This window comes from Microtus ochrogaster, linkage group LG8 (assembly GCF_000317375.1).
Source record: "Microtus ochrogaster isolate Prairie Vole_2 linkage group LG8, MicOch1.0, whole genome shotgun sequence".
NCBI lineage: Eukaryota > Metazoa > Chordata > Mammalia > Rodentia > Cricetidae > Microtus > Microtus ochrogaster.
Genome location: NC_022033.1, coordinates 26,303,053 through 26,329,820, shown reverse-complemented (window position 1 = coordinate 26,329,820; position 26,768 = coordinate 26,303,053). Strand labels below are relative to the sequence as shown.

The 26,768-nt window shown below is 46.5% G+C and overlaps 1 protein-coding gene across 1 annotated transcript in view; it reads right to left on the bottom strand.

Moving 5' to 3' along the window:
• LOC101999196 (DNA (cytosine-5)-methyltransferase 3B) overlaps positions 1 to 26,768 on the bottom strand; it is a 38,528-nt gene that overhangs the window by 6,204 nt on the left and 5,556 nt on the right. The window contains exons 2-19 of the mRNA XM_005363232.3: positions 19,489 to 19,666; positions 18,844 to 18,905; positions 18,169 to 18,285; positions 16,058 to 16,183; positions 15,316 to 15,510; positions 13,862 to 14,020; positions 11,699 to 11,806; positions 10,778 to 10,922; positions 8,619 to 8,741; positions 8,441 to 8,485; positions 6,282 to 6,361; positions 5,863 to 5,975; positions 5,297 to 5,483; positions 4,928 to 5,012; positions 4,039 to 4,184; positions 3,605 to 3,695; positions 3,239 to 3,387; positions 2,329 to 2,414 (exon numbers count right to left, since the gene is read on the bottom strand). Coding sequence (XP_005363289.1) covers positions 2,329 to 2,414; positions 3,239 to 3,387; positions 3,605 to 3,695; positions 4,039 to 4,184; positions 4,928 to 5,012; positions 5,297 to 5,483; positions 5,863 to 5,975; positions 6,282 to 6,361; positions 8,441 to 8,485; positions 8,619 to 8,741; positions 10,778 to 10,922; positions 11,699 to 11,806; positions 13,862 to 14,020; positions 15,316 to 15,510; positions 16,058 to 16,183; positions 18,169 to 18,285; positions 18,844 to 18,905; positions 19,489 to 19,660 — 2,189 coding nt within the window. The 5' untranslated portion in view covers positions 19,661 to 19,666. The remainder of the gene's footprint in view (positions 1 to 2,328; positions 2,415 to 3,238; positions 3,388 to 3,604; positions 3,696 to 4,038; positions 4,185 to 4,927; positions 5,013 to 5,296; positions 5,484 to 5,862; positions 5,976 to 6,281; positions 6,362 to 8,440; positions 8,486 to 8,618; positions 8,742 to 10,777; positions 10,923 to 11,698; positions 11,807 to 13,861; positions 14,021 to 15,315; positions 15,511 to 16,057; positions 16,184 to 18,168; positions 18,286 to 18,843; positions 18,906 to 19,488; positions 19,667 to 26,768) is intronic.

The window sequence follows — 26,768 nt, the reverse complement described above, 5'->3', positions numbered from 1 at the left end:
AAAAAAAAAAAGTCTACCATTGAACGAGCAACACAGCAGCAGTGAAAGGGCTTGATGGCTGGGTAAAATAGCATAGGCTATCCCAAGAATGAACATGGTATGGTACCCATTAATTCAGCAAGCTCCAGTGATTAAGTGACCAATAATACCTCCTACAAACAAAACTGGTCTGCCTTACTACAGGCTCCTCCCACCTCTAGCCACACTCTGTCAGCAGATCCCTATGAAAGTGTGTCAGTTTATGGGGAGTCAAAGATGGTTAATACCGTCTCATTGTGCATCTTCATAAGCAAGGTCTTGAAAGCAAACGCAGATGAGCTAAGAAGACCTCTACAAAGTGAACTGCTTGTGTATAAACTTCCTTGACTAAAAAAACTTGATTCATAATAAAAGTATAGGAAATCTATACTGACAAATCTAGAGGTAGATTCTGAGCTATCCATAAAAAAAAATAAAATTTCTGTTTGTTTATTTATTGTGTGTGTGAATGTATTATCTGCATATGACATGCATACTGGGCACCCTCAGAAGACAAGAGGGCGTCAGACTGCATGGAAAAGAACACTAAGACCAATTAACACAGGGAAGTGGACACCATCTTGTGGAAAAATATATATTTGATAGAGGGTTATTATCTAGACTATAAGAACTACAAAATGGGGAACAGAGATAGTAAACCAAGTCCTCAAAATATGACATATGATTGCCTGAGAATGGGCTGGAGATATGGCTCACTGGTTAAGAGCACTGACTGCTCTTCCAGAGGACCCAGGTTCAATTCCCAGCACCCACATGGCAGCTCACAACTGTCTAAAGATCCAGTTGCAGGGATCTGACACATTCACACCAATGCACATAAAAGTTAAATAATTGCCTGAGAAATTCAACATGCCTAGCCAATATGAAAGTATTATAGCTGGGAGACCGTGACACACGGCTTTAATCCCAGCACTTGGGAGGCAGAGGCAGGCGGTCTCTATGAATGAGGCCAGCCTGGTCTACAGCACTAGTTCCAGGACAGGCAAGGCTACAAAGAAACCGTGTGTCCAAAAAGAAAAAAGAGAGAGGGGGCAAGGAGAAAGAGATAGGGAGGGAGAAGTAAACTGAGGGAAGAAAGACTGACAGAATAAGTGAAAAGACTAAAAAAAAAGAAAAGAAAAAACATGCAAATTATAACTGAGATTTTTTTTATCTCAAACCAGTCATGATTGTTCTTGGTGGCAAGGATAAGGGCAAAGGGAAACCATTATTCATTGCTAGAGGGCACGTAAATTGGCTCAGGCACTATGCTCAGTATGGCAGCTCCTCAGGAAGCTGGCAATAGATCTGCCAAGATCCACAATAGTACTCTTGATGGTATGGTGAGGACTCCCCACACCTCCTACTTCTCAGCCATTCTTTGCTCTTTTACACATAATGGACAGCAGTTAGAAACGGCCTAGATGCCTCTCAATTCATGGATAGTGAAACTGTTGTTCATTTACACAATGGAATGGTTAAGCTGTTAAGAAAAACAAAATAATGAACTTTGAAGATGGGTGGAACCAGGAAAAAATAATCATAACCCAGACCAAAAGGTCAAATATTGTGTATTTTCCCTTAGATGTGCATGGTAGCTTTTTTAAGCCTTCAATCTGTGGTACATCCAGGTACACAGTAAAGACATGGAAGAATCCAGAGAAACAGGAAGTAGAATATAGAGAGAGATAAAGGGCAAACTATAGTAGGTGGATTAGGGAGTATAAGGAAGCATACAGATTACAGTTTTCTGAATGGTTTGCATGTGTTACATGCAGTTCTGGAGCCCTAGGATGACAGGAGGGTCTGAGACCATTTGTGTTACAGATGGCTGTATAGCACCATGACTCTAGGAAACAAACCGCCAGTAAGCTCAGACTGAGCTTAAAGGCTGAGCTGTCATTTCTCCAGCCACCATGCTACAATTAACACCTCAGCTCTGTCCCCAGGACCCACTTCACCTCAGGGGCCTTTGACATTCAAAATTGCACTGGTGGCCTTAGCACAGCAGAAAGAACAGGGAGGCTTCACAGTTCTCAGACATCATGGGGTCCTTGAGAAACATCGCCCCTGTAGCTAGAGCAAGAGCAAGAAGTCCTGCTCCAGTCGTCCAGAGGATCAGAAAGCCAGGCCTTTCTAGACAGTGCTTTAACATTCCTAAAGAGAGCTTCTTCTTTTGTGGTAAAATTATTTCTTTGCTATTTCCTAACAGTAATATTGCTACTGCAATATCGCCCGCAGGTTGAGAAGCACTGTTGCAGTGTCAATCAGACTTCGCCGTCTGTTGCCTGTCCCGCTCAGGGTTCTTACCTGTTCATCCCGGGCAGGTTGCCCCAGAAGTATCGGGCCCTGTGAGCGGCAGAAACCTTGATGGCATCGATCATCACTGGGTTACACTGCAGGAAGAGAAGGGGAGCTGCTGGAGACACCCCAAGACTCAGCTTGAGCTGTCACTCAGCACAGGTGTGACCTGGCAGGTGACAAACCTTTCCTACCTAAACAAGAGATAAAGAGACAGACAGTTCCCGCCCAGAGGCTGCTGGAGAGAACAACACAGGAAGGAGGGTCAAGAGCTGAGGATTAGACCTGCCCACATTGCTTCATGTCAAATTTCTATTTGCAGAAGGTTGTGCAGGCAATGTATGCACACCTAAACAAGGGTCCAAGACAGCCCTATCACTTAGGGTAGATAAATTGCAAGCCAGCTGTGGTAGTGCACACCTGTAATCCCAGCTCTCTAGAGGCAGAAACAGGAAGATTAAAGAGTTCAAGAAAAGCCAATGGTAGGTGACACCATCTTCAAACAGAAGAAGAGAGCCAGCAGGATGGTTCAGCAGGAGTGACCAGAGTTTGATTTCCAGAAGCCACATTGTGGAGAGAATGGACTCCAGAGTAATCCTCTGACCTTCACACACGCAGCCTGGCAGGTGTGCCTGTGTGCACACACACAAAATAAAGCTTAAAGGAGCAAACCAAGAAAGAGAAAGACAAAAGCCTATTCATTTCCCCACAGCCCTGACAACAGCCATTGTCAATGCAAATAAGATAGGAGAAGGGCCACTAACAAGGATGGGGTGAGCTAAAGGGATCAGCTAAGTTGAAAGGGCCTCCTGCTGTTCATCCTCAGGTCTAGCCACAGTGCCCTCCAACCAGGAAATCATTAAGCAGACTTTAGAGTAAGGGCTACCTTCCCTGCCTGAGCTCCCCTGGGTTCACTCACCGCCAAGAATCTGGAGATGTCTTTCTTGTCATTAACCTTCATGGCCACCACATTCTCAAACATCCAGAAGAACGGACGGTTGTCGCCCTCCTTGGGGCGTGTATAATTCAGCAAGTGGTAAAACTCAAAGAAGAGCCGGCCGGTACCCTCTGTATTGGCAAGAGCAATGGAAAACAGAGTTCAATACAAACCACAACTTTCCAAGGACACGACAGGAAAGTAAAGCCTGTACCTGCTGTGCCCTGGAATGATGAACAACATGATCCGGCCTAGGCTATGTCCTGAAAGCGCCGTTGCAGCCTATTCCAGATGAACTCCACTGCTGAGAGTGGCTGAGGAAGTCACCATCCCAGTAAATCCACTCACCATATAGACCTTTCCTGGCAGGATTGACATTGGAGAGGTCATTGCAAGGGCTTCCACCAATCACCAAGTCAAAAGGGCCCCACTCTTCAATCTGAGGGGAAAACACAGAGGGATAGGATCTTGAGGAAAAGAACTAAAACCTTGGATTCTGTGGGAAACTTAAAAAAATATATATCAATTCAAAAATCATCCTTTGTCACCCCAAAATATCGGACCCAGATACCTCAATGCTCTTGCTCTATCAGAACTAACCAATCTTGAATTATACCTCAAATTGCCCTATTTGCACTTTTTTTCTGAACTATTCACAGCTTCTCCTCCCTGCACCCCTGAACCTGAGGAATGGGGACAGTATGGCATTAGACAACGAGGGCCCAGGGTATAGAAGAGGATAAGAAAGATGAGATGAACTCCAGGAAAAAGGACACCCTCACGTTTTTCTTTGTGATTTTCCTGACGTCGTTCACATATTTGATTTGGCCTTCATGCTTAACAGTTCCCACGGCGATGGACTCGGCACAGACTTCGGAGGCAACGTACTTTTCCACTTTGATACCCAAGTCTTTGAGCACCAAGTACCCTGTGGGGGATCAAACAGAAATGTGAGGCCAAGGGGCCAAGTGCAGAGCCGTGAGCCCCACGGTTGATGTCCTGAACCCCAACCCGAAGGAAGATCCCCTCACTCCATTACTGTCAGTCACTTCAAGATATCTGTGGTCAACTCCAGAGGACATTGCCCATATAGGCTATGCTCATTCCACGTATGGGGCATCTCACAAAATGGAAAGGAAGCAGGAATGAGGAGTAAAAGTCAAAATGCAATAGCTAAGAAGCATGTACCTTTTAAAAGGCACCAAGAACCCTGCAGGAGCCACAGCAGACCTGAGAGGGCTCTTGCGTGTTGACTGATTCCTGTGCGCACACAAACTGAAAACTAGAAAGGAGCCAAGGCTAAGGGTCACTGCCTCATTATCACAACATTTGCGTGTGTAGCCAGGAAACTTCCAGAGGCTTGAGCAGAGGAAAACAAGTCAAACAAGAAACATGTCCCTTTAGAAAGGGGCCAAGGAGGGAATGTGGCAGGTAGAGGAACTTGTCACCAAGCCTGATACCTGGGTAACCCACCCAGGAGAGAAGTTGTCCTGATCTCCCCATGTGTCTACGGGGCAAATGCATGCTTCCTGTCACACATGCACATAGAATAGTGTGGGAAGGTGCAAAGGCCATGGAGTGGAGCAAGAACAGGCACACGTGACATCCAGGTTACTACTGTTCTCAACTGTCACGGGGCAGAGACACCTTCAGCCTCCTGCCTCAACTCACCTGTCGCAATTCCATCAAACAGGGACAGGACTCTAATGGGTCTCCTCCTGGCTGCAGGAATTGCTGGGAACACCTTGGGCGGCTCCTGCCAGATAAGCAAAGAGAGAGTAATCCCTCAGAGTGTCCATCTTCCTCCTATGCCCAGGGGCTTTGATGAGAACTGGTAAGAATGTATCTGGCACAGGCTGGCCATTCTGTCCTCAGATAGGAGGCACAGCTGCCTCCTACAGACGCACATGCCCAGATAAGGAGCTTGAGCGGCAACTGCCACAGGCCTCTAAGAACAGCAGACTTTTGTTTTCACAGGTGAACATGATTCAGCCTCCCAGGGACTGTAATGCATGAGACTGCACAGAGCCTCGGGCTTACAAATTCCTCGAGATCAGGGTCAGTAGTGAAGAAGTCTTGCAGGCGCGTGTTCCAATCCTTCCTGCGCCTGAGGACCCCATGGCAGCGCTGTGGGAGGCACATATAGCAGCTCCAGGGTTCCTGCAGCTTGGCATCCTCAGCTGTCCCTGTACCCACCAGCACCTCCAGACACTCCACACAGAAGCACCTGTACCAGAGTATGCAGAGAGAATGGGCATCGTGGTTAACAGACATTTGTCCTGCGGGCCCTGTCAGTTCCCCAGGGCATGAGCGCTCAGCCGGATGCTCATTCTCCTTCCTGCCACCGTGTGTTTTGAGCTATGCGGTAGTAAGTCGGTTTTTGAATATGGATCGCTCAAACTCCCTTCAAATCTAGACCCTTTCAACAGAAACCTCCCAGGGCTGACCTCCCAGGGACATCTGTCCTGAGCCCAGCAGTAAGTATCACTGCAGTCCATACTTGTGAGAAGATCCCACAGATATTGTTTGTTTCTAGCTGCCTGCAAGAACTGTGGGGTACACCGGGGATCCGAGGCCCTCGTCCAGCCCCACGGAACGACACTCACCTGCAGCAGCTTGTGTTGCTGCACAGAAGCAGCTCGCGGCCCTCGCAGCACACGGTGCAGTAGGACTGATAGCCGTCCTCATCGTACATGTAGAAGAGCTCCAGGAAGCGGTCCTGACCGCCAGAGAGAAGCACGTGAGACCACAGACCTGACCTCAGCCAGGCCTGGCTAGCAAGCGACAGTACATGAGATTTGAGTTCCTCATGGAGGGCCTTCTCTGCTGCAGTACCTGTCCCCCAAACAGGAAGTGGGGGATGTGCCCTGGGAAACTGTTTACTAGGGCCTGGAGCAGGGACCGTGCTGGGAGCCTGGGTGAGGGAGGAAGGGGCAGGAGGAAGGGGCAGGAGGAAGGGGCAGGAGGAAGGGGCAGGAGGAAGGGGCAGGAGGAAGGGGCAGGAGGAAGGGGCAGGCAGACTTACCCGGCAACTCTGACAGAGCCCACCCTCAAAGAGGGGGTGGAAGGACACAGGGTTCTTCCTACCACAGGACAAACAGCGGTCTGCAGGAAAGACAGGCTGTCAGAGTTTATGGATACCAAGGGCCTAACATCAACAGCTCAACTCTTGAGCCTTAACAATCTAAAACTCTGCCTAACCCAGTACCAAGTCAATGACTTTTCTGTTCAATGATGTTTCAATCTAACTTTTACAAAATACGATCCAGGGGTTTGTCAAAAAGAATAACATCAAATACCAGAAGAACTACCTACAAAAAAAGTTAAAGTAACTGCCTTGGATATTTCTAGCTCATACACTTCTTGGACATCAAATACAGGCAGTAATGTTAACTGGAATTTGATTAGCAGATGACAGGAGAAACCCTACCAATGAGACAACATTATTGTGCCTTCAGACTCGAGGTTTCTCCTCTACCTTTACATAATCAGCATATTTTTACTAATTGGGTCCAACAGCAGTTCAGAATTTATTTCTTTGTATCTTTGCACCCCAGCACTTGGAAGCAGAGGTAGGGGGTATTCCTGGAGAGTCTGAGTTCAGGATATCCAGGGCTAAGTAGAGAGTCCAACAAGACAGGCAAACCGACAAGATAGATTGACATAAAAAATGTCACTAATGAATAATAAAGCTGACCACAACTGTTTGACTGTGAGGCAGTACAAAAATATTGTCAAAGTTTTGAACACCAGCTCTCCCAGAATGAAACAGACACAGGGTGTGCTTCTTTCATCGTTAATGGATGTCACAGCTGGATTGTGTAAATATGCTTGGTGCAAGTACTTGTACATATGCAAACGGGAGAAGCAAGTTCCATTTGGGGCGTCTCGTACCATTTTTCCTTTGTTTTCCTACTCAGTGCATGTGTGTGTGTGTTCACATTGCATGCTTGAATGAAGACATCCCCATGACACATGCTCAGAACATCGTACAACTTCTATCACTCCTGTCCCTGAAACTATTCTCCCACAGATTCTTTTGTATTGACCTGTCAGTCCTGTAACTCCCTATAGAAGCCCCATGATTGTAGAAGCGGGCTTGATCATTACCCTGCACATTACCTGATTATTACCCTGCACATTACCCTGCACCATTTTTCATGAACCCTTGTCTCTAACAGAGGGGTAAGCCTATCTCCATCACATAGGGCAAAGCTACTGGAACAAATGAAATTTTGAAAACACTGTTTGCACCAAGCAGTGGCGGGGCATGCCTTTGATCCCAGCACTCAGGAGGCAGAGGCAGGCCAGTTCTGAGTTCAAGGCCAGCCTGGTCTACAAGATTTCTAGGTTTCCAAGTCAGAGATACCCTGTCTCAAAAATCAAAAAAAGAAAAGAAAGAAAGAAAACTGTTTACTCGGTCTATGTACTCAGAGTGTCAAGGACAGCCTGCAAGTCTTCTTGACCAGGTAGTATAGTAGTCAGTCTTACTAAGACTTCTCAAAAGCCGGGCGGTGGTGGCGCACGCCTTTAATCCCAGCACTAAGGAGGCAGAGGCAGGCGGATGTCTGTGAGTTCGAGGCCAGCCTGATCTACAAGAGCTAGTTCCAGGACAGGAACCAAAAAAAGCTACAGAGAAACCCTGTCTCCAAAGTCCAAAAAAGAAAAAAAAAAGACTTGTCAAGCCCAATTTGGCTTTTTTGTGTGGTTTCATTAGGAACAGGAACAGGGCATTAACAAACAAATATTTCCCAGGTCTAGGGACATAGTTTCTCACTCACTACTAAGCAACGGTCACTAAGGACTAAGGAGAAGAATGTTGGGAAGGCAAAGAGTTTCTCACACATTCAAAAACTCTATTAGGTTGGTGCTGGGCCAAAATGAATGCAAGGAAAACAAGTTACTGGGACAATGGCAAATAGCTTGGCCAAAATGGTGCATCTCAGTAACCTCAGGACACTACTGTGATCTCCCTGGTCAGTAACCTCAGGACAAAGTCACATTCAGGTAAAAACAGAAGGAAATCCTATTGCCTGGTCTAATAAACTTAGGATCACAGGGAGCAGGATTGGTCCTGATCTAGGTCAGTGCCCAGGGCTCTGGATTAAAACCATGAAGAAAATCAAAACCTGGCTAAGGCAAGCCTGGAGCACCCAAGAAGGGAGGACCGTGAGACAACAGTACCTTCTAGACTGACTTTGTTATTGGCAACATCAGAAGCCATCCGTTCTGTGGAGGAAAGAGGAACAGGTGTGAGATGAGGTGGGGAGTCTCCTTTCCCACACAGCCATGCACCTCTGAACCCCAGAGCAGTGGTCCTGAGGACCTGCTGCTCCTGCTGCTGCACCACCCCCAAATTCACCTCGGCTCTCATCATCCTCCCCTCGGTCTTTCCCGCCATAGCTATTGGTCTTGAGGCGCTTGGGTGGGGGACAGTACTCAGCAGAGGCAGAGTCGGTGGTTGTGCGTCTTCGACTTTTGTTCTCTGGAAGGTAAGCAGACAGACTTGACGGAAGGCTAAGAGACAAGGCAGGCCTAGGACAAGACCATGCTGTGCCTGGGATCCAGCTGCATCTAGAGCAGGGGACTGGGATGGTGTAGAGAGCCCCAGCGGGGAACTCAGAGCAGAAGCCAGTTCCAAGTTCCCCCCACATGGGAAGCAGGCCAGACTCATGCTCCTGGGGCTTCCACATCGGAGTGTGGAGGAGAATCCATCCTTCTAGAGCCAGCCCTGAGCACAGGCTGACCACAGCTGGGGCTGAGGTGCTGCAGTGACACCCACCACAATGCCCAACGGGGGCATGGAGCTATTGGGTATTTGCATTGCCAATAGGAACGGGATTTCTCACTGAGAGTCACATCCAAATTATCAAGGGATTCAATCGAATTGACTTAATGGAATCCACTTTAGCTAATGGTACAATTAGTTAATATGGTGATGTCTATAAACCAATATATCTTAAGACATCACTAAAACACTGAAATCTAAATTTTTATAATAATTTTAAAAGTAGATTAATGTATAAACACTAATTTCAGTTGTTCCATAACTAGGAAATTATTAAATTGATTTTTTATTGCTGAGTTTGATAGTCCATGCCTTTTGTGACAGCATTCAGAAAGCACAGACAGGGAGTTCAGATCACCCAAATCTACATAGAAGATTCTAGAACAGTGAGGGCTACCGTCAGACCCTGTTTTAAAAATATATTTTTTTTAAGATTTATTCATTATATACACAATATTCCTCCTGCCTGTGCACCTCCATGCCAGAAGAGGGCACCAGATCTCATTACAGATGGTTGTGAGCCACCATATGGTTGCTGGGAATTGAACTCAGGACCTCTGGAAGAGCAGCCAGTGCTCTTAACCTCTGAGCCATCTCTCCATCCCTTAAAAATATATTTTAATGTGGTTCACATTCTAGTGTTTTTATATTGACTCATAATACAAATTATTAAATATGAATCCTCCAACTAAGAAAATAATTTTTTCTTCTGTGACAGGTTTTTCTGTGTAGCCCTGGCCGTCCTTGAACTAGCTGTGCAGGCTGGGTCTTGAGTTCTGCCTGCCTTTGACTTCTGCGTGCTGGGATTAAAGGCATGTTCCACCATGGTCTAGCAAGGAAATAAAGTTATAAACCCAACAAAATCTATAAGGAGGTGTGATGACACACTTCTATATCAAAATCTAGCCCGGGGTATATGATGAGGCCCCGTGTTTAGAAACTTCTAAAAACATGGTCACTGAGATAGCCAGTAGAAACTATGACCCTGAACAAAGAAAGTCTCCATATTATTTTAAAAACACCAAAATTCAAAGAGCCTTTGATGAGAGAGTGACAATTACCAGTGCTCGTACATGTCATTAATGTTCAGAAACAAGAGAGCCGGTGAGATAAACAAAACAGTGTAGAAGGCTGTGCACCCGTGGTTAGCCTGGGGTCAGTGAGGGTGGGGAGTGAGGGGGAGGCAACTTAGGTGACTTGATTCTTCTCCAGTGACCCTGCAGATGCCAAGAGATTGCAAGATAGAGGGAGGAAAACAGAACCTTCAAAGATGGTAAGTGAATACCGTGTCTCCTGGGTCCTAACTTCCTATTGCCTGAACGATGCACCTTCGACTTATTAACCACTTTTGCAAACAAAACAAAACAAAACAAAAACATTATATTAGGGGACGTTCAGGTACAACCTTGACTTTGTTCTGTGGAATCATGGGTATAATTCAGGGAGATAAGAGACCTGCCAAAATGGCAGGTAGCAAAATGTATTTTTTTTTTATTTTAAGTAAGAATGGCCACAAAGGTAAAGGATAAATTTGGACATGTGGGAAAGATTAATTGCACACACCCATGGCAACAATATGGCCAGGGAAGCCTAACAAGGCAGGAGATGGCCCTCAAGTTTTCAGAGGTTAACAGAACTGGGGTCTACAGGGTAACCAGTAGGCCTTGCTTGCTTGGCCCAATGAGAATGAGATGAGGGCTATATCATCCGCACTGATATAGATCCACTCCTACCTGGTTGCTTGTTGTTGGGTTTGAGGCCCTCGATGCCAGTGGGCTTGAAGCCCCCATGGGCCCATTCCAGCATGGGCTTCAGCTGGTCCTCCAGGGAATCTCCCGGGCTGCTGGGGAAGGTCTTGCCAGCTCGCACCCTGGCTCTCTGCCAAGACACAAAGGCAACGTCTGTCCATGAATGGGAGCAAGCCAATGAGGTATGTGCCAGGGTGAACCCAGGGATTCCTCCTGTTGGGGTCTGCATTCCCTGAACACTGATGTCTTTCATAATTGGACAGCTGTCTTGGGCTGCATTATAAGAAAGGGATCTGCAGGATCCAAAACCACAGAGAAACCCTGTCTCGAAAAACCAAAAAAAAAGGGATCTGCTTTTGAGAAATAGAGACATCGTGACCGAGATATTTTCAGATCCCTAAAAAGAGATTGATTAAGCTGAGCAAGTTGGGCAGTAGTAGCACATGCCTTTAATCCCACCACTTGGGAGGCAAAGGCAGATGGATCTCTGTGATTTTGAGGTCAGCATGGTCTACAGAGAAAGTTCCATGAGTGGCTCCATAGCTACCGGGAAACCCTTTCTCAAAAACGAAAGAGGAAACTGTAGAAGCAAGGGCTTGGGCTATCCCATCTCGTCTCCAGAGTTGTTTTCTGCAGGGTACAGCCAAGCACTCAGTATGTCAGGGATCCAGAGAACTGGTACCTATTATTTAGGCACTTTTCGATGTGGCAACAGGGCTATCAGGGCCAGAGTGAGTATGGTAAACCAAGAGCTTAATGATCTCGGGGATAAAATGTCTACAACTATAGTAAGAGAAACCGTCTCCTCTATGCTTAGAAATCCTCTTCAGAGCTTGGTAAAAAGCCCTTTTTAGTAGTATCACTATGCGACCACAGAAGCCTAGTTAGCACCCACACCCATGTTACCTCCAGAGTGTGGTATATGGCTTTCCTATAGGAAACCAGCTTATTAAAGGTAGTCAGGTTAAAGTGCTGGCTGAATAGCCCCAGGGCCATGAGTTTGTCAGCAGAGACCTACGAGAGAAAAATAAGATTACGATCAACTCACATCTGAGCCTAATGTGCACTAGCTCACCCAGAGCCAATCTGGTGACACCTGACAGATGCCAGGACTGAAACATGAAGGGCAAAGGAGATATCACACACAGAGCAGACTTGGCAGCTGAGAAACTCCAGATGTGGATAAGAAGGATAATTGAAGGAAAATTAGATCTATCCTGTGGCCCGCCCATGTGTGCATACATTTGTGTGAACAGCGTGAACGTCCCTGAAACTGTCCCTGAAGTATCTGAACATGGTCTTTACCTTCGGGTGTACGTGGTACCTGTTGACTCCCAACCAGTAAGTACTCCCTGTCTTGATCACTAATGGCAACCTGACTTATGCAGATAAAGAAATGTATTTTGGGTGGAATTCCTAACTAGTGCAAAGATATAATAAGGTGACTCAGGCTGCTTATCACAGTTCTAGGACATATGGGATGTCACAGCAAGCAGTGTTTACTTTCATGCTCTGCTGTGGCCACCATGGATGACAAGTGCCAGATGTTCTAGCCAACATGAGTAAAAAGTAAGGCAATGAGTGCGCTAAACAGGTTCTGGGCAGGTCTTGGCCTTTTCCCTGGACCATGGCACATTGAAAGTATGTCCTATAACCCACCACCTCCATGACAGCCCTTATTGCCATCTGACCCTTTCTAGAAGTGAGTAATTATGTCTCACTGACTCAAAACAACCACAATGTCCCTGTTTCTTTATACTTCAGAGACATACACCCAAGCAACAAGTCCTATTGCTCCCTCTGCTGTTGAAGCTGACATTTGCAGGTAACCTCTCAGGTCAGATTGAATGGCCTATTATTCTTACTCACGGAAATGTTGGATCCACTTCAGGAAAACAGTCAGAGAATCCCAACTGGTAGGGAAGAAAATATTAAATGCAACAAAGCCCTAAATGCCACCTCGCTCACCTGCGTGCTGTACCTCAGGAACTCCTTCCTGGGCATCAGCCTAACACTACCAGGAAATCACAAAATCTTTGCGGAGGGCTGGTTAAGGGTTCCTCCTCTAGAGCACTTGGTTAGATTCCCAGCACCCAGATGGTAGCTCATGACTGTCATGAAGCCCAGAGACAAGAACCACAGGATACTGATCTGAGACCCTTCCTCCGGTCTCCCATGATGTACAGAAATAAACGCAGGGAAATACCTATACTGATGAAAAAAATTTTTTTTGAGACATAGTTTCTCTGTGTAACATCTCTCGTTGTCCTGGAACTAGCTCTGTAGACCATGCTGGCCTTGAACTCAGAGTTCTACCTGCCTCTGCCTCCTGAGTGCTGGGATTAAAGGTGTGCGCCACCACTGCAGGGCTGATTTTATATATTTGGTGTTTTTGTTTTCTCTTGTTTTTCAAGACAGGGTTTCTGTGTGTAGCCCTGGTTGTCCTGGAACTCCCTCTGTAGACTAGGCTGGCCTCAAACTCAAATGCTGGTATTAGAAGCATACGCCACTGCCATCTTTGATGAAATATTTTAAAGTAGACCAGGTAATATTCAAATGAGGGCTGATGGGATGAAGAACCTACCTAGCTAATACAGTTTTGTTTTTAATGAGAGTTTCTTTATGCAGCCTCTCTGTCTGTTTCACAATACCTGTTTGGGGTGGGGGAGGTGCCCACTGAAGGCAAAGCATGGAATTTGACCTGGCACTTGAGTGCCATGCAACTGTGGGCACCCTGATATAAGTGCTGCTTCCCTACTTTCCAGGTAGACAGGCTGCACACACCTTGAGTCCCAGATCTCAAGAGGCAGAGCCAGGAATATCAGAGTTCAAAGCCAGCCTATTATATATACTGAGTCATAGACCAGAGAGTTACAATGAGACCCTGTCACTAAGCATAAGAATGAAGAAGTTTATGGCCGATCCAGACATGTAACACAAGAAGTGTTTTTCTTAATTCCAGTCCCAGTGCCAAACTTACTGCATCTATATACAGAATGTTGACTTCAAAGCCACCCTAAGAGATGCAAGGCCTCTGGTAGGAAGAGCCCACCTTCCCTCAGGACTCACCTCTGAAAACTTGCCGTCACCAAACCACTGTACCCATCGCATGCCGGGCATGGCCTGGCGCTTAGAGGTGGCTTTCCAGGATACCACCATGGCAGGCCACCAGGAGAATCCCTTGATTTTTCCCCACACAAGGTCACCTATTCCAAACTCCTTGTCATCCTGGAAGAAGGACCAACAGGAAGAATTGTAGTCACCAAGGCAGGTAAACCCTGACCAAGGGCAAGAAAAAAAGGCTGGTCATAAAATAATGCATGCGATTGAGAAATAGCTCAGTAGTGTACAAAAAGGGGCCCAGGAAAAATAAATGTTTTTATGGACTTTTTTTTTTTACTTTTAGTTGGTATGGTTGTGTCCATATCTGTTTGCATGTGTGCAACACACATGTCCCTGTCTCAGGGATTGAACTCAGTTGATGCTTGGTACCAAGTGTCTTTCTTATACCACGTTTTTATGCCACTGAGCCAGGTCACTGAAAACATAAAGAAGACCATGGCAGGGCTGGAGAGATGGCTCAGTAGTTAAGAGCACAGCTGTTCTTCCAGCGGTCCTGAGTTCAATTCCCAGCACCCACATAGTGGCTCACAACCATCTGTAATGAGATCTGGTGCCCTCTTCTGGCGTGTGGGTATACATGGAGGCAGAACATTGTATACATAATAAATAAATGAATCTTTCAAAAAAAAAAAAGAACCCCATGGCCATCCTTGATTACATGTCCCTTAGCTAACTATAACTCCACTTCACAAAAACCAATAGAGGACATCAGTAGGTATTATGAAGCAATACAAAATTTGACATTGTCTAGATGCATATGCCCACACAGAGGGAGACTACCTGGTGATATAGATCAACAGTCTAAACTGGTTAAAAATGTTCCAGGCCATAAATACTGTCCAAAAATAAAGTTCACATGGTGACTATTCAGATGCCGGTGGGGATTAGAAAGAAAAGGCCATATTGTATTTGGAAAGTGTTTGGATTATAACTCTAGTAAAATTAACGGAAATTCATGTAGCATATTCTTATATTCCCAGCATTCGGTAAAACAAAGATTTGGTTATACAAAATCTTTTTTTTCTTTGAGACAGTGGCTCACTATATAGCCCTGGCATGAAACTTCTATGTAGATCAGACTTGCCTCTGCCTCATGGGTTTTATATGTATGCTATGACACAATCTTACACAATCTTTTAAACATAAATAAAATACTAGGCAGTGCTTGCATGTGCCTTTAATCCCAGCACCTGAAAGGCAGATGAGGAGGATCTCCGTGCGTTTGAGGCCAGCCTGGAACAAAAGTAAATCCCAAGGCAGCCAGGGCTGTTACAGAGGAACCACCTTGAAAAACCAAAGTCGAGGGGTGGGGGGGAGGCATTGAGTCACTAATTCTTAACAGTTTTCTTTCCCCTGTACTTTGGGGATCTTGTGCACCTGGGTTCCCTTCTCAGTGGTACCTGATACTCAGTGCTGTCTCCATCTTTGCCTTCTGCCTCCAGCTGTGTAGTGTCCATGCTCTCCTGATTGATGTCCTGGGTCAAGTCAATTGATGGGATACTGCTGTTCTGAGGTGTCCCTTCTTCCATGAAGGAAGGGCTGGCAGGGGACGACCATGGCGTGCTTGCTGACGATGATGCCCGACGCCTCCGAGACTATAGGTAGAAGGACGAGATTGAGACCCATTGGCAAAGCAGAAAAGGGTACACAAACAGTACCCAACAGGTTCCCTGAGAATTGAGCATGAAAGAACAAACCAGCTCCCCAGAAGCCAGGGTTACAGGGACAGGGACTGGCGGTCACTCGACCTCCAGGTCGGAGACAGAATAAACAGTATGAGTGTGATGACAGGCAAGGACCAGAGAGGCTCTGGAAGCTGAGCTCAGAGAGGATGGAGTCTCTGCATAACTGGATCCTGTGCATCTGGAAACACGTGGACTGTTCTGAATCTGCTGGGGTTGCCTCAAGACAGCAGGAAAAGACATAAGAGACATGCAAGGAAGACACCAGTGGCTTTCAGCTGAGCTCCAAGGTGGGTCAGAGACCTCTTGCCCCCTCAAATTAATTCCAGGTACTATGAGTCAGGAAAGAAAGAAGCCAGAGCCTGCAAGGCAGGAGCATGAAGAAAGCATAGGTTACATTCCACACAGTCAGTGCTGTGCAGCGAGTGAAGCAGATCTTGCAATCGGAGATAGGACCAACCCTGGTAGCTGGGAACTCCACGGGGTATTCCTGCACATGGTGTCGGCCCTGGCGGCCTCGGGTGATTCTGGGGGAGGCTCTTTGCCTCCCTAGCCTGGAGGTACTGTTGTTATTTCGGGTTCGCATCTGAAAGTAAGAAAGGATAAACACTGGACCTTAGGTGAAGAGACGCAGGGGAACCAATGAAGGCTCCCAAAGGTTCCTTAAGACAGCCTCAAGTTGACCTGAAGTGAAGAAGACAATTGGATATAAACATGATTCCCATGTCACAGCACAGATTTGAGTACCTGGCAGCAGCACATAGAGACTAAGAAGTTGTTTGCCTTAAACCAGTATTTCTCAACTTTCCTAATATAGTTCATATTGTGACCCCCCAGTCATAAAAATATTCCGTTGTTACTTCATAACTGTAATTTTGAAGGAGTTGAGTAGTAACATAAATATCTGGTATGCAGGGTTATCTAATGTGTGACCCGTGTGGAAGACTCATTCGACCTCCAAAGGGTCACACCCACCTTAAGCCAAGCATTATTTCAAAAGGCTCAAGCCTCAAAATGCTGGCTTATTTAGAAAAGCATTGGGGATGGGGCACACATCAGAAAAGCTCAGTTTTCTCAGAGTAGTGTGAACCTGCCTGTGGCCACCATTTATTCAAATTCTACACAACAGTTGATGGTTAGTGTGACATCGTCTGCCTATAATCCCACCATTTAAGAGCATGTCACAGGGGGCTGGAGAGATGGCTCAAAGGCTAAGAGGTCCGACTGCTCTTCAGAGGACCCGGTTCAATCCCCACTACCCATGTGGCAGCTTATAACTGTCTATAACTCCAGTTCCTGGGAACCCAACACCCTCAGACACATAAACAGGCAAAACACCAATGCGCATAAAAAATTAAGAAAAAAAGACTGACGTAGGAGAGCCAAGTTCAAAAACAAGAGTTGAAGTAACTGGAATTCTATGTGTGCAATGAGGGGAATACAAACTCATAGAAGGTGATATTACAGTAGCAGCCATTTCAACAACTCTGCCTGTTTTTTGTTCTGACTGGTGTATGTTTCTTCTGTTTCGTTTTGTTTGAGATGGTATTATTTATTCCTCTCTGGTCAAGGGTGGATTAGAACTCACTGCATATACCAGCCTATTTTTTCTTGAGTCTGGGCAAACACTCATAGAAGACAATGACTCACAGAAGCAACGGGCAACTGAGTCACCACCCAGACAACTACAAATCCATCACATGCGTTAGTCATGAGAAAGAAATGGCATGATGAACAAGTAAGAAACCAGCAATGTCTGAGGCTGACAGATGTGTTCCAAAGTTTAAATCATTGAAGGGTTGTGAATATAGCTAAACCACTAGAATATAATTTTATATAGGCTCTGGGTTTAAGCTGCAACTGCAACTGCAACTGCAACCAGGTGTGAGGTGCATGTCTGCAATGCATCACAAGAGAGGCAGGTCAACCATGACCTGAAGACTGATCATGCCTCCAGCTCCCAGGCAGTGTTGCAGGAGTTCCACACACCCAAGCAACGTCTCATCTCCTGGCATCAGCAGGGATCTGCATTTAGACATGATCACACAGTGAGGGTGAGATACAGCCTGTTGTTGCATTGGTGACATTAATTCAGTACCCTGGAGCTTTAGTGGGGAAAGCAAATGATTGCAAAGGCCTCCTCAATGGGATGGTAGTCAGAAAATGTTGAAGATAACCAAAAGTTAAGTGGCTTAGTTCATCAAGCATTTGGTGACATGTTCAGTGTGTTAATTGGACACAGTTCATCTGCTCTCCACTCTGTCAAATCTTGTTTTTACCTTGAGGTTCAGGTTATGATCTAAATTATCCTGCTGTGGCTGGGGGACATCAAAACTTAACTAAGGGGTTCAGTGGATTAGGGAACTTGCCACATCCTGCTCCTTGAGTTTGGTCCCTGGAATCTCCAGCTGTAAGTATAACTATTCTCATGTGTTGTCACTGGCCTACAGACATCCAACACACATAAAATCAAATGTGTCCAAAAATTTGTTTAAATAATTGTCTAAGCCTTATTTTCTATGCAGGCCCAGGAAAGGTAGGAGGTGCCTGAGTTCGGCAGGTGGGACTTACAGCTGGGTTTTCCGAGGGTGACCTGGTCTCTTTGGTCTCACGTGTGAGCTTTGGCATCGGTAGAACATCATCGCCATCCCCATCCTCTGCCTCACCATCTCCATTTCCTGTCAGGTCCTATGTTAAAGGAAAGAGGATGATGTAAGGGAAGCAATGGTACAGAAGCATCATTCCCTTGACATTACCCTACGAGTACCCAAAATACATAAATACATCCTATAGTCAACTGGGTTTTTTTTTTCTCTATTTAAAATTTCACACCTGCTAATCACATGATCGTTCATAAATTCAAACTGGGTTGAGAAGATAAATCCCAGATCACCAGCAAGTTAAGGAAATGACTCTAAGGCAGAACGCTGCCTGCCAGGCACCCAATCAACTTAGTCACAACACAAGTGAGAGAGGACAGGAGACATGTGGGTTGTTAAGGCCACCAGAAACTGTCTCAAACCGACAACCAAACACCAAACATACCATGGCCAAGGTGAGCCCATTCCAGAATGCGTCGAGTTTTGTTCTATTAGCATACTGATGACAGATAGGGAGACATAATTTCAAATATACAGGAAGGAAGGAATAAAAGACTTTCCAGTGCAGCAAAGAATTTCATTTGTCTGGTTTCTCAGGCAATCTAAACTGAAAGGTGCAAAACCACATGCTGAGAAGAGGTGGTACCTGAGTGTAACTCAGCAGGCCGGAGACCTCCCTCTTTGACAGCCTTGATCTTGATCTGCGGCCTGCAAGGAAGAGTTGGGAGTCCACATTTGGGAAGCAGGACAGTGATCACCAGCCTGGAGAGTGGCCTTGCTAAAATGCATCCTCAACATTCTGTCTTGGGCCAACCCCAAGCCAGTCATTTTAGGAAGCCAGTGTCCCTCATCAGCTTCATGAACTCACAGGGAAAAAGGACAGAGGGCCTGGCTTCTGCCTTCCTCTCCACAAAATAAGCATTAATATCTAAGGAGGAAGAGAAGCCCATTCCTTCCAAGTCCATGACATGTAACTGGCTGACTGGCTACATTTCCAACTTTCCCATGGCCAAGCAGCTCTTGGGATAAACAGGGAAACAGGCCACTTTTAGCCGTTTCAGAATGTCCTAATGGACACTGTAGAGGTCAAGGACAAGAAGGGACAATACAAGGGACTCCAAACCAGTAGTAGTGGAGGACTTTCAGGTAGTCTGGGAGCTTCTAAGAGGAAGAGGCAAAGCGGCAGCATCTCCCGATCATGATGAAGCCCATATCAACAGAAGATAACCAATGAGCCAGTCTTTGCTGAGACCAATCACGGAGCCTGTAGTGTCAGAGCTATGATACTCACCTCTGCTCTCCAGTGTGCTGTCAGCCTCTGTGCAGATTGCCTCCAAGACTGGGGGTGAGGGAGCATCCTTAGTGTCTGAGGAATGGTCACTACAGTTCCCATTGACAATGACACTTTCCTCACCCCCACTGGCACCCTCTTCTTCATTCAGATGTCTGCTGTCTCCCTTCATTGTTTCCTGGGAAAAAAGATTCGGATAAGTAAGAGAAACGGGGGCATGAAGGGGCTGCATATTCCAAGTTTTGTTTTTTTGGTTTTTTTGGTTTTTTTTTTTGTTTTTTCAAGACAGGGTTTCTCTGTGGCTTTGGAGCCTGTCCTGGAACTAGCTCTGTAGACCAGGCTGGTCTCGAACTCACAGAGATCCGCCTGCCTCTGCCTCCCGAGTGCTGGGATTAAAGGCGTGCGCCACCACCGCCCGGCTTATTCCAAGTTTTATATCACAGGTTCTCTACTCTCAGCCCAAGAGACCCCAGGACATATTCCAAGGCTGATATCCTGTCCATATTTCCAGACGCCTCCTAATTTGGAGGCTCACCAAATTTGGAGGCTCAGGACCTGGTTCAATGTAGCTGGCTAGGTGGGCTCAAAGTCCCAAGACAAAAGAGGAGGGTGGTGCTAAGGCTGGGGTCTGAGACTAGGGCTGCATTACAATTGGCCAGTACTTCAAACAATGCCATTTAGGCCATGCTTATCTGGGCCCGCTGGAGCCAACCTAAGATCTCTTCTTCCTGGCCCCTTTTCCCTGACCAGCCTCTGCAGAGCCTTGAGAAGCCAGTTCACTCTTTTCCATCATGACCCCTTTGTTTGGATCTCTAGGTCTCCTTTCCCCTTGCCCCTCCTCTCAGATAGGCTTCTCAGCAGCACAAGACCCACCCCAGCCCATCCTCTGAGGCCCATTGGTCAGTGGACCTGTCACTCATTGCCTCCCTCATCAGCTGGGGGTGAACCTCAAGTTCTGAAGGGAAGGAAGAATGTAGGAAAAGCAGTGGCAAAAGGCTGTGGCAGTCACCAGGATTGACAGATCTTACTTGTTGTGGCCTTGCCCCACACCCAGGACTTGGTCTTCCTATTGCTGTCTCTCTAGTAATCCAGCTAAGACTGTGAGAACCAGGTCCTCAAAGATGAATCCGTAAGCCTGTGTGACTCACACAACACTATGAGCACCAATTAGGCATATATATGTACATGTAAGAATCTGGACCTGTGCAGGTAACCTGTACACGCTTTGAATCAACACTCAGGAGAGGTAGAGGCAGATGGATCTCCAGGACACACGGGGCTACATTGTAAGATCCTGTCTCAAATCTCAAACAACCACCCCCCCCCCAAAAAAAAACCCAGAAACTGTACCTTTCTAACAGACAACTGTGTGCCCATTCTGGTGCCCCTGGAAAGAACCTGAGGTCAACACGAAAAGCTGCCTCAGAAGACAAAGGATGCTGAGAATGTGGTGCTTGCCTGGCATTTTAGGACCAGAGTTAGAAGACCAGCACTGCAAAAATTATGAATGGTAAAATATGGCCCTGACTCTAAAAATGAAATAAGGGCCACACACACAGGAGACGAGGATCTCTCTCTGTGAGTTCAAGGCCAACCTGGTCTGTAGAGTGAGTTCTTAGAGAATTTACCACCATGAGAAAATTAAAGCTATCCATAGTTGCTCGCATTTGTAATACAAGAATTTGGTAAACTAAGAAACATAGCCTCAAAAGTCAAAGCCAAAGGGCTACACAGATAAGCCCTGCCTTGAAAAATAAAAAAAAAAGGGGGGGGGGGCTGGAGAGATGGCTCAGAGGTTAAGAGCACTGCCTGCTCTGCCAGAGGTCCTGAGTTCAATTCCCAGCAACCACATGGTGCCTCATAACCACCTGCAATAACATCTGGTGCCAACTTCTGGCCTGTGGGGACACATGCAGGCAGAACATTGTAAAAGGGGGGGGGGGGAAGACAAACAAACAAAAAACAGACTGGACCACATAGTGAAACCTACTTAAAACTAAAATCCCATAACTGAGAATGCAAAAGCAGGCAGATTCCTATGAATCTGAGACCAGTCTAGTCTACATAGCAAGTTCCAGGACAGCCAGGCCTACATCATGGGACCCTGATAAATAATTAAAAGAGATAGAGAGATAGCTCAGTGGTTAAGAGCACTGGCTTCCCACTTTTTCTTCCAGAGCACTAGGATCAATTCCCAGGACCCGCAGGGTGGCAACAATCCTCTGTAACCGCAGTTCCAGGGGAGGCACTGTGCAGACATCTATGCAGGCAAAACACCCACCAACCAAAATAAATAAATCTTTTTAAATAATAAAATTATGTGAATCAAGCCGGGCGGTGGTGGCGCACGCCTTTAATCCCAGCACTCGGGAGGCAGAGGCAGGCGGATCTCTGTGAGTTCGAGGCCAGCCTGGTCTACCAAGGGAGTTCCAGGACAGGCTCCAAAGCTACAGAGAAACCCTGTCTCGAAAAACCAAAAAAAAAAAAAAAAGAAATTATGTGAATCAAATATAGACAAAAAGGCTTTTTATCCCCCCCCCAGGAAATGAACGTTAAGTTTACTTTTTCATTCTGTCAGAGACAGATTCTACTGTATCCAAGAATCCTTAAGACAGTGCAGGCTGGCTTTGAACCCATAGCAGTTAGCCTCAGAAGTACTGAGATTGGAGGTATGAACTATGCCTGGCTTGCTCCTTCAGCTGGTGTGCATCCACCTTTTTGATACTGAAATATGTTAACTACAAATCTCAGGCATGAGAACTGGATATCAAGTCTATACACACACACATGCGCGCGCGCGCGCGCGCACACACACACACACACACGTTACTGTTTGGTTTTTTAGTTTTGTTTTGTTTTTTTATTTTGTTTCTTTGTAGTCCTGACTACCCTCCCGAGTGCTATGCTAGATCAGAATTAAAGGCATGCACACTGTCGTAAGTTTCTACCTTTGAACTGATTTCAGTTATCCACGGGCATCAGGTTGCATCATGCCTGGAATCTCATCCCGTGTTCACGTTGTACAGCCCAAGGAAGTCACTCACCACACACCCTTGTGTGCAGGAACTCTATCTGGTTTCCGGTCTCTTCCTTGCTCAACACTCACCATGAAAAGCTATCGACCAGGCGAACCTTCTAGAAGCAGCACCTAGTGCTGGTGCCAGAGTACATGATAGGCTTCTTACCCACCAGGGGGCGCTGTGTAGCTCAGGATGAACAGGCCCCATGTTGCCCAAGGGTATATTTGCAATTTATTCAAGGGAGCCCATACTGCCTCCTTTATACTTGCCCAAGCATGAGCTCTCCCCAAACGGGGTATGTGGACCTCATTACAACTGCAGGCCAGAGCCAGAGCCAGAGCCAACCTTGGACTTGATAATGCAGGCTTTAGCTACAATCTCAGTCTCAGGCTAAACCTAACTAACCTGCTCCACCAGGGTTTTAAACTTTTATCAAGATCCTTGGCTGATTAGTCTGCACATTAAAGATTCACTGTTCTTACACAGACAAACAGAAAATGAGCTTCCTTCACCTTCACCCGTGCTCCACAGTGCTTGGACTTCTTTCACAACTCAAGGACTGTCTTCTGATCCCCAGGCTAGGGGAAGTGTCTGATCCAGTCCCATTAGCGACGCACCATGGCTTGGTAGAACAAAATGGCTAACTGAGGCCAGTTCCTGAGGCCAGAAAGGCAGACTTTCAGGAAGGCTGATAGAATGTGTTCAGAATAAGCATTTCCCCTCAGACCATATCAGTGTCACTAAGCAATCTGAGTGGCCTGCTCTGAGTGGGAGACTGAACCCTAGTGGGACACTTGAGGGTCCAGGCCCTCAAGACACTGCGAGGGGGAGCCATACAGTCAAGAGCTGGTGTGGGGTTGGAGCCCTAAAGCAAGGGCATGCATGACCTCCTGCAGGGGTGGGCGGTGGGTTTTCTCACACAGCCTTGGACTTCAGTCCCTCAGACAGGCCCTAACTGGGTCACCAGAAGCCAGACAGGACTGGTGCCCTCTTCCTACACAGGTCCAAGTGGACCTGCTGCCCAAAGCTGACAATGATTAACTACCTCAGACCTTCCCCCAGGGCATTAGCAATGCCTAGTAGGCTAATGTCTGATAGGTGGGCGGCATCCCTTCCCACAAGCACACCAGTATCCCACAGAACTCCTGCCTAGTCCCACAGCCAGGGCCTGGCAAGGAGCCCTGTCGTTCCTGCCCATTACCTGGGTGCCCTGTACAGGATGAACTGTCCCCCTACACACTGGGGTTGGCCATTACTCCTGTTAAAAGCACTTCTCTGGCAGAGCGGCTTGGGTTGCCCTGCAAGGTGGCTTACAACTGCTGCAACTCCAGTTACATGGGCCTGCCTGCCTGCCTCTTCTTGTCTCCTCAAAGACCATACCGTGCTCACATAGTACGGTCCAGGCCATTCAGGCCTACAAGTTACACCCTCCCTACAAAACAAATGGGGAGGGTGCTATCAGACTGGATCTATAACTTAGGTAAAGAGAACTTACTTGCCTAGCATTCATAGACCCTGGCACCCCCAAAAGTCAGTTCACCCTCAGGGATTGATATATGCCATATAACAAATCTCTTCCCAGGTACCTCACTCATTTTGGCTTCTGGCAGCTCAAAGCTAGCGTTTCCTGAGTAATATGACCCCTATCACAAGCCAATCGCCTTTATCTACGGATTTTCCAGTAGGGTTGCTAAACTGGCTTTCTTCCCAGGGGAGGTCCTAACAGGTCACCACACTGTCTTGTCAAACTGAACACAGGTAGCATTCTCAGGTCTTTGCTGTATGTAGCCCAAACACAGCACATAAGGTTGGCATCTCCCACTGCCAACTGCCATGCAGGAGAAATTAGGATGTCAAAAGTAACCCTGCCAATTCGAATGCCCAGGCAGTCTAGGGCACATACATGCCTTACTGATATTTCTGGAGACAAGCAGACAGAACCCTTATGTGCTATTAAGGATGCATCAGCCACTCAGGGGCTTGGAGCATGATCTAGCATTGTGTTTGCCTTCCCTAACCTTGGGAGCAAAGGTAATCTGACTGTTTCCCAGAGACGGGGTCCAGCATATGACTCAGGGGTGGGCAGCAGTGCAGGAACCAGGTCAGAGGAGATCAAATGTGATGCGGCAGACAAGAGGGGGAAATGACACCCCCAATTAGACTCAAAGAAGGCCCAAGAGCTCCTACCAACCACAGGAATGAATTTGATGTCATCCTCCAGGCCGGCCAGCAAGGCAGCTACTCCATAGCATCTTGTAATATTAATGGCATTCAATGTGTCCCTGACAGGGAGGAGGGTGCCAAGGGAAAGTGGAAGTCTGTCTCACCTACAGCTGCAGGACAAAACAAAGGAAAGAGGCAGAGGGTGGAAGAGTCTCACCTGCCCCAAGGGCCCTGACAATCCACAGCCTTCCTGAGTGTCACCCCCAGAAAAACAGCAGATATGCTACTTTTTACAGGAAGATACACTGTAGCTCAAAGGAAGCAGTGTCTAGTCAGGTTCACACAGCTGCAAGAGCCAGACACTTAGTCCACTATAGTTCTTATCAGGCCTGGGAACATGGCAGAGGTATAATTAAAGTTTGTGGGGCTAGAGAGGGCTCAGAGACTAAGTTAGCATTTGGTGCTCTTCCACTGGGCGCCCTCTCCTGGCCTCTGAGGATAATGCAAGTATGTGGTGCAGACACATGCAAGCAAAACAACCATAACCATAAAAAGTAAATCTTGACCAAAATAATAATAATAATAATAATTGCAGAGGGCCAGAGAAAGAGCTGGGTCACAAAAGCCACCAAGCCTGACAGTAGAAGTCCAATCCCCAGAACACAGGTACATGAGCACTGTTTTCATTTTCATTTAAACACTGTTTTTGTTGAGGGTTTATTTTGTTTTCATTTAGGTTGTGAAGACTGGTACTCCCTACATAGATCAGGCTGGCCTTGAACTCAGACCCACCTCCCTGCCTGTGTCTTGAGTGCTAGAATTAAAGGTATGTACCATCATGCAGAAAGGGACACCCTGTACCCAACAGTCATGCTACTCTGCCGGTGCAGAAGCACCAGAGCTTGTCTTAGGATGAAATTCTGCCAAGTTCCAAGAACCACATCAGGTTGTCTGCATGTCCACTTCACATACCAGGATGTGTAGTTTGAGTAGATGATTTAAAAAAAAAAAAAAAATCAAGCCAGGCACTGGTGATGCACACCTTTAATCCCAGCACTCAGGAGGCAGAGGCAGGTGGATCTCTGAGTTCAAGGGCAGCCTGGTCTACAAAAGCTAGTTCCAAGACAGACTCCAAAGCTAGAGAAACCCTGAAAGAAAGAAAGAAAGAAAGAAAGAAAGAAAGAAAGAAAGAAAGAAAGAAAGAAAGAAAGAAGAAAATCTAACCCAGGATACGGCTTTCTCATCCTGCCACATACCTGCCTTTGATATCAAATGTCCTTGAAGCCAGGCATAGTAGTGAATAACTAAAATATCAGCACTTGGGATGAGAGCATTGGGGGTCCAAGGCCACCTGGGCAGTAGTCAGATTCTGTCTCGAAAATAATTTGTATCCCAGCATTCAGTTGGTGGCTCACAAATGCCTAAATCCAGTTCCATTAGGTCTACTGCCCTCTTCTGGCTCCCATGTGCACTACATACATGCGGTACACATAAACAAAATAGGATTTTAAAAACAGGGGTTGGGGGAGAGAGGGCTCAGTGTTTAGGAGCGGGTATTGAGGGGCAGCAGAGGGCAGCTCCTGCCAGAAGGGGCCGTGTTAAAGTAGAAAAACCTGCGCATCACAACCATGCTATTCTTATCATAGGCATTAGCCATACTCCTGCTGTTTTCCAGGGCTGAGGGTGTAGTTCAGTTCTTGCCTACCTAGCAGGCATGAAGGAGCTCAATCCCAGGTACCAGTGGCACACCCAAAATCTATTTGGGAAACACTTCAGAATTCTCACTGCATGAGAATCAGAAGCTCAAAGCAATCCTCACCTACAAAAAGAATGACATCGGTCTGGACAATGTGAGATCCTGTCTCTAAAACATAAAAATAAGAAACAGTAAGAAACAGTAAAAAAGCATAAATGGTGAGACTAGAGATGGCTCAGCAATTAAAGAGTAATGACACCTCTTCCAAAGGTCCAGAGTTCAATTCCCTGCTCATCACAACCATGGTGGCTCTCAACCATCTCTCATGGGATCTCACGTCCTCTCTTCTGCATAAAGGTGTACATGTAGGTAGAACACTTCTATACATAAATAAATCTTTA